General features: G+C 43.0%; 1 protein-coding gene across 1 annotated transcript in view; it reads right to left on the bottom strand.

The window, feature by feature from the left end:
• The window catches only part of LRRC38 (leucine rich repeat containing 38), a 15166-nt gene extending 13416 nt beyond the window's left edge, over nt 1-1750 (bottom strand). The window contains exon 1 of the mRNA XM_008634263.2: nt 959-1750. Coding sequence (XP_008632485.2) covers nt 959-1709 — 751 coding nt within the window. The 5' untranslated portion in view covers nt 1710-1750. The remainder of the gene's footprint in view (nt 1-958) is intronic.
• Nucleotides 1751-7984: the final 6234 nt, after the last annotated feature.

Raw genomic sequence — 7984 nt, forward strand, 5'->3', positions numbered from 1 at the left:
GTGTCTGCCCCATCCCTGGAAGTGTCCAAGGCCAGGTTGGATGGGGCTTGGAGCACCCTGGGACAGTGGAAGGTGTCCCCTCTGGGGCCCTCCCAAAGTTTCCCTGCTCCCAGCAATCTGCCTTTGGGAGCAGCTGGTGCTGCTCAGTGGCAGGACTTTATGCCCTGGTGCTTGTTGGGAGACATGAACTGTGAGATGATCTCCTGCTAAAGCTGGATTAAGAGAGGCTTTGGGGTCTGGTGGGACATGTGGAGCAAGAGTCTGGATTCCCTAGACATGGCAGTCTTAACACTTTTATTTTGCCCCCCTGTGCCTTTCTCAAAATTACTGGCTCAAATACCAGGCTTATATGTCTTACATTTTGGGGGGTTCCAAAGCCACTTCAATTTATTTCTCATGTTGGAAGCAGTGCTATTTTAATGAAAAGAGCCAAAATCGAGATACTGAAGTGTTTGAAACACAGCGCATCACAACAGAATACTTCCAGGAATGGGCTGAAAATCACAGTTGCACAAAATGGGGCTTTAACTCCTTTATAGCAGCTTTATAACTGAGCAGCAAAATGAGAGGAAAATCAGTTTTCCTAAGGAGCTGGCACAGAATATTTAGCTGCTGAAAGGGCTTACTGTAGAAAACATATTTACCAGAGAGAAAATGAAGTCTGGAAGAGAACCAGCTCTGGGCTGAATGAATTTGAAAAGGCTCTTTCATTGCCTATGTAAGTTTAGTCTGTAAATCAAAATTATTAGGGGTTAATTTTTAAATTTTATTTCTTAACTGGGAGGAGGACCTGCTGCTAAAAGGAGCCAACATGGTTTTAATGGGCTTGTTTGTTGAAAGCATGCAATTACAGCCTGAGCATACTGCAGGCAGCACACAGACAATGGGAGCAGGAACCCTCCTGCCCTCCCAGCCACACACAGACACAAAGACTGCACTGAGAGCCACAGAGCTTTACCTTTCTGGAGCTTGGATGCATTGTCCTGTATCCAGCTGAAAAGATTGGCAAAGTCACAGTCACAGACCCAAGGGTTGCCCTCCAAGCGGATGGTCCGCAGGGAGGGCAGCGCTTCCAGGGCTGCCACGTTTAGGCTCTGTAAATTATTGTCATTCAATTCTAACACTTGGAGCTGGTCCAGGTTCTCAAAAGCAGCCTCATCCACATCCACCAGGTTATTGTTTCCAAGGCTCAATTTTATCAGTTTCTCTGCTGATTTGAATATCCCAGCATCTAGCTGTGTTAAATTATTGTAGCTTAAGTCTAAATACACCAGTTTGGTAGAACTGCTAAAAGTGCCCTCTTCTAAAGAGGTGAGGGAGTTATTCCTGAAGTCCAAATAGACTAGATCTCCATAAAATATAAAGAAGTCAGCTGGTATCGCCTGAATGTTGTTATCAGCTATAAGAAGTTTCCGTACATCCAATGGAAAGGGATTAGGAACGCTTGGGAGTCCTTGATCCCGGCAGTCTATGGTGTGGTAGTCCATACAGCTACAGACAGCAGGGCAAAGATGACCCCCGGGCAGGAAAAGCAGGCAGGCAAAGCCAGCAAAAGGCAGGAGGCAGGAAGGAAAGCATGGCAACATCGTCAAGGATCTGAAGGCTGTGATGAGCACCACTTCTAGGAGAAAGACATTTTGCTCAGCTGAGCAGGAGTGTCTGGTACTTGTGTGTGTGTGTGTGATTGTATCCAGGAGATCACGTATCATCACAGATCCGATAGCAGCAGTCTGGAGGGGGAGGGAGGAGAGAGGGAGGGAGGCAAATGTGAGGATTTACACTGTCAGAATATTATGATGCTGTACAGGGTGAGGAAAGAGATGATTGGGTACAAGGAGGATCTTTCAAAGGACTCCCTTGCTTTTGTGAGCTAAAAAAAGCCCAGAGCCTGTTTGAATATTTGCTGTATATTCCAGCAAAGGGGAAATCACACCTGATCCTGTGACTCTGACAGCAACAGCTTCTGCTTAAAAAGCCCTTCAGGTAAAAATCCCTGATGGGATCACTTAGTGTGTTTCTTAGCAGGACCCTCCATCAAGGTGACCAACAGCTATGGAAATGCAAGCGAGTGTCAAGCAGTGTCCTGCATGCCTGCTAAGGACAGTTTTCCCTTTTATTTGTAAAACAGGGAGGAGAAGCAGGGAGCCCAAAGACAAGGAACGCTGCTTTGTGCTGTTTCTGGATTCTTCAGCTGTTAGAGCAAGCTTGTTCACACTGTCTAAATATGACTCAGTATCTTTTAACCAAGAAGAATAACCTACAGCAGCAACAAGGAATATAGTCTCCAAAATGAGGGGCTTTTCCTTCCTGTTTTAATGACCCAAAAACCTACTTTCTACTACAGCACCAGTAATGTCTGTTGGGCCATATAAAAGTGCAAAATGTGGATCAAATCTTTAGCTGGTTAAAACTGAACCAGTTTTCTTCATTTTAAGGGGGTTGAAATATTTGACAGTCAATCTGCCTCTCTCCTGTGGGACAGCAGAAATGATTTTGCAACAAGGCATCTGTGTTTTCCTGACATCCTCAAACCCACACCTGCAAAGGCAAGTCCTCAGCCAGCTACACACTTAACTTTTAACTCCATCCCTCCCTCTTTGTGCCGGGTGTGTAAGCAGACAATGGGACTGGAGAACTGGGGTCACACCTATGGGCTGTGATGGAAGATTTTTCTAGAGACAGATGGTATTTGGGTGTGTGTATCCTGATGAGAAGAGCACAAACACCTTTGGCAAGCTCATTCTTAGATCAGAGAGAGGCCAGAAATCTTGATTTAAGGTCGTATTTCATAACTGAATTCAGAGTATCTTTCATCCAGAACAGGGGACAAAAATTTCCTTCTAAGACAGCCTTTCTTCCAAGATGCCTGTGCCTGAACTCAAACAGTGAAAGTAGTGTCACTCACCTCCCCTTTAGTACATACCTAGAAACACTGAACTGCTGGGAGGGAACAAAGAGGGAGCCACACTCTTCTCAATAGCACCACTGACAGAAAAGATGAGATGGGCACAGATTGAAAACCATCTGAACACAAGGAAACACTTCTCTTACTATGAGGGTGGCCAGGCTTCCCAGAAAGGTTGAATATCACCACAAAACCCAACTGGGGACAGCACTGGGCAAACTTGCTCTGATGCTGCTTGAGCAGGGGACTGAACAAGCTGATATCCAGAAGTCCCTTCCAACCTCAGCATTTCTCTGCACTGCTCTTGGGAAATGAGCATGCCAAAGTTTATACCTTTGAGCACCTCTCTCACATTTTGCAACACACCTTGTTTCTAATACATAGGTCTTTTAGCTAAACCACCTTGAGACAGCCTCTAGACCTCTCCCATAAAGTCACATCCTGCTCCAGGTGCCTTTCATGTCTTAAATTACTTTGAAAACACCACCCAGAAAGAAATGGGCACAGCTGCCTCTATAAATCACCAGGGCAAAGCCCAAATAAATTCCTGAGGTGATTATTTAAAATATTTACCTTTAAATTACAGAGGAAGTGGCAGTTGACAGGCTACCTCCAATTAGAAAAACCCAAACATGCAAAATAACTCTTGTGGTCAGGATTCATTGAACTGGCATCAACAAGTAACTGCAACTGGTATTTCTCATGCAGAACTGATGCTTTTTAAACTCTTAAGGCTGTATCCTACAAACAATTGCTCCTGCTGCAATCTACTGGTTTTCTGCCCCTAACTTAACTAAGGCTTTAGGTCAGAGATAAAGATGTTTCTAACACAGGAAAATAGAACTGATTTGATATCTTTAGCAATGTAATTTTATACTGAGAGATTCAGCTTTCTATTAAGAGCAGGTATTTGTTCACAGGATTTAAGGGTCTCTGTGGTTCCTCCTCTGCAGACTCCCCTTTTTCTATCAAGTGCACAGAATCAGGATGTGACATTTTCATTTCCAAGATGCCTCAGCCTTCACAGATGGGAGACTACAGACAATAAGGCATAATTTGTGAAAGTTCCAAGAACATGTTAGTGGCAGGGGTAGGAAGAGGACTCAGCTTCCCTAAGAATTCCACCAGCCCTTGCTAAAACTACCACTCCTTTCTGTACAGAACAGACCTTCCTTTTGCTCAGCTGCTCACCTGTATCCCTTACCTGCTACCCCTGTACGCAGCCACGCCCTCACAGCGTATTCTGCACACTCGTTTGCAGTTGGCAATGTCTGCACAGAGCATGTGGAGCTCTCCCGGCTGAGATCTTTGTGAAGGGGTTGGCAGGAGATGAGGGATTACTATCAGGCTCTGGATATTTTGGGATAGGTATCCCATAGGTTTGTGAAGCATCAGCCCTGCTCCCACAGCACCCAGGGAAACAGAATTTCTCTGCCGATGTGTGACAGCTCTGATCTTCTGCTGCACAAGCCCAGCTGCAGTGCCTGCCATGGGCTGATGCCTTTCTATGCTGTCTTTGATGTCACAGACTTTCTTCCTGACCCATCTTTCTCTGTGTAACATTTCCTGTCTAATTTTGTCTTTTTTAGCTTCTGCTTATTTCTGTTTCTCAGCTGTTTCCCTCACAGCACAGAAATTCTCTTGAATCTTTTTGAAGCTTCATTCACTTGCCAAACATTTTGTGCAGTTTTGACTGGCAGGAAGAAGGCAAAGCTTTCTATCTAAAAAATATTAAAGCTTTACTTTTTAAAATCGTGTATTTGCATCAGTCAGTGACAGTAACCTGGGGGTTTGGCTGTGATGTGCTGAGTACACAGCACCCTCTTGTGCCCTCGGACACTGGGCAGCCACAGCTGCTCTGCTCTCTTCTGGTGAACTGTTAGCAAGTTTTACCATATTTCTACAGTTTGCCTGTCAGGTTCCCTTCTTCCTCTTTCTATTAAAGAAACCCCAATCAGACTGTATAAGAAAATAAAATACAAAAATCAGGTGGTGCTCTTATGTGCTTCAACTGACACTGTGGTAAAAGTCAAAATTGCTCCAGTGAGTAGTCTCAGAAATAAAGGTTTTTTATAATCTGCGCTTCTTCAGTACTCCCAAGCAAAGGCCCACAGCTATTCCACCTTTTTTTTTGTACTTCCAGTACTAGATTTAAGTTCATACAGGTTTGAAAAAGCACAAACTTCCCAATTAGAAATTGATATCCAACAAAAAACCCAAATATTCTTCCACACAGGTGGGATCCCACATTGATTGAATTTCGGCTGTCAGCTGATTTATCTGTGATTCTGCCTTCCAGGCTCCCCTAATAGGACAGGATGGGTTTGAACAACATGCTGGTAAATCAGGGTAACAATTCCAGTTCCAGTTCTAACTGTAGAGGATTTTGTTTCAAATCCTTCTGTGGAGAACAAAGAAGGAAAACCAATTTCTCTCCACACCTCCCAGTAGCAGAAGTTGGATAAGCACGACAGTAGGCAGGCTTTGGACTAAAAACAATGATGTGGATTTCCATTTTTTAATCTTTTATTCAGGATATTACCAGGGGAAACCTTGAAAATAAAAGGCAGTGACAAGCCACACTGGTCCTGGATCCTGAGTGTGCTCGCAGTGATACAATACTGTATCATGTCAAGCAGTAAGAAACTAAGAGGAGAAACATTTGCTTCTGACAGAGTTTCCATCTTTCCCTTGGTAACTTCCAGCACTCCTCTTAAAAGTTCTCAAAACTTCCCCAAATAATTTGAGTAAAGGAGTTGAAAAGAAAGAGCAATGACCGTGCAGACACACGTGAAGGATTCGGATCTCAGCCAGTAAATCCTTCCTTACAAGAGACTCAGACTGAAAACTGTCCATCCTCATGCACATTTTTGAGCAGCTAATTGAGCATATTTTTCCATGAAGGAAGTTATTATTCCAGGCTTATGCTTCATTGAGTTAAGGCACATGTCATGGCCAGGCTGCAGTACCAGGTGCACAGAATGATGACAAAGGGTTTTCCTCATTATCAGACATCACAAGGTGTCCTGGGCACCACTGCTTGAGCCTGAGTGACCAACAGCATTGTGAATCAATTCAGCAAGCTCTGAAACCAATTGCTAAGCAGCATCTCTGAACAGAAATCCCATTTTTATTCATGTCTTTGCCATTTTGTCTTTAGTGTTGTTTTTTTTTAATTTTGAGAAATAATTTCGCCTGCTCTGACTGGGCAGTTTTATGAATGCAGCCTAGGAGTAACTCCGGGCTGTTTCCCCTCTGATCTTACATATAAAAAGAACCAAAAAAGCAAAAGTCTTAAAATTTATGAGATGATAGAAACTGTGAGCTGAAGCTTTGTGTTACACCTGCCCAGTCCTTCTCTGCTCCTGCTGCTGTTGCTGTGCCACTGGGAGGGAAATTGCATCAAAATTAATCAACATAGCAGCAGCAATGATTGAATCTGAAAACTTTAGACACTGCAGTTCAGCAGCCAAACGAGACCAGCCTAAACCCATCAAAAGACTTCCATCATCTGCCCCAGACAGCGTGGCTTACACAGACGTGGTCACTCCCTTATCGCAGAGCATTTACAGTCACTAAATGCAGTCACGAGAGATGGAAGAGTGTGAATTATATTTCCTTTTTCCCTCAGAAATGAGTTTGTATCCAGCTGCTTGCCCTCTGTATAGTTCATGCACTGGTCCACAATTACCAGAGCTTTAAGCAAATTAAAGGCAACTAAAAGTCCTCCGAAGATGCTGACAGAGATATGCTCACATTTACCCACTGCTACTGATGTATGTAATGAAAGGAAAGGTGACATCAGGATTCCTCTCAAATCACAGAATCACAGAATAATCTAGGTTGGAAAAGACCTCTGAGGTCATATTCATTTGGTCAGGTTTACCAGTGGGTCTGTCAAGATCTGAAAAACCTCATGGACATCAGAGATCCAAGATTTTCTAAAAGCTCAAGAATGTCTATAATAAAATTTACATAAGAAATCCAACACAGGATTTGTTGAGGAAAATTTATGAAAGTCAGTGGCTTTAAAGCAGCAGCTGGAGCTGAACACAATGTTCATATCTGAAACTTGTTTCAACCTGCACCTTTTTCAAGCAGTGAAGCTGAAGAGAGAAGGAAGTTTGAGCAAATTCTCAACACCTCAAGACACCACAAAACTTAACCCAGCTCTGATGCAAAGTTTAATAGACTGGATATTTAACCCATGATTGCCATCATAAACATGGTCTATTTGCTTCAAAAGGCAAGAAACTCATAACCCTCGGGAATTGCCTTCCTCCTGATCCTTCTCTCCAGCCCTTCTGGAGGGAACAACTGCTGAACACCCACCAGAGCACTCAGAAGCTGAGCATAGGGCAGAGCATCACAAAGGAGAAAGTCCCAGTGGAAAGGAGGCAAGTTCTCCTTTGCTGTTAGGAAGGAAGAACAGAAATTATTTTGAAACGTCTGCAAACCAAGTTTGTATTCTTTCAGGAGGAAGTGTGTAGTTTTAATTTGTCTTCTGTGCCACCTAGAAAACCTTTCTAGGGGAGTTCGCTCTGTTCTAAGGAACAGCAAATGGATTTACAGCAATTAAAGCAGTTGACAAATAATGTTTATAAAAATGCCACATGAACATTGTCTGAGTATAAAGCCACTCCAGATCATGAGGTCTGTATGATACACCAGAGACTGTAAAAAACTGCAAAACCCAAAAAACCCGCAAACAAACCCCTCAACAACTAAAAGAACTGCAAAACAAACCAAAAAGGAGCTCAAATTATTTTTTTAATTAACACTGTAACATTGATGGGCTAAATTTTAGACCAAAGTGGATGGTGCACTTGAGAGGATTTTATGCAAATTAACACCAAACATACACCCAGCAAGAAAAGTCCTATTTACAAAGGCATGGATTTAATTGGAGGTCAAGGTCTTTTAGTGATTCCTCAGTCTGCTTTAATAAGGGAATTTCACAAAGACATTCTGTGAAATGTCTGCTGTGGCTGTATTTATTTAACTTATATGTGGTATAAGCCATTCATAACAGGAGTTGAAAAACAGGCTGGATCTTCTAAATCTTTTTTGTAATGCAGA

Source organism: Corvus brachyrhynchos, unplaced genomic scaffold (assembly GCF_000691975.1).
Source record: "Corvus brachyrhynchos isolate BGI_N302 unplaced genomic scaffold, ASM69197v1 scaffold395, whole genome shotgun sequence".
Taxonomy (NCBI): domain Eukaryota; kingdom Metazoa; phylum Chordata; class Aves; order Passeriformes; family Corvidae; genus Corvus; species Corvus brachyrhynchos.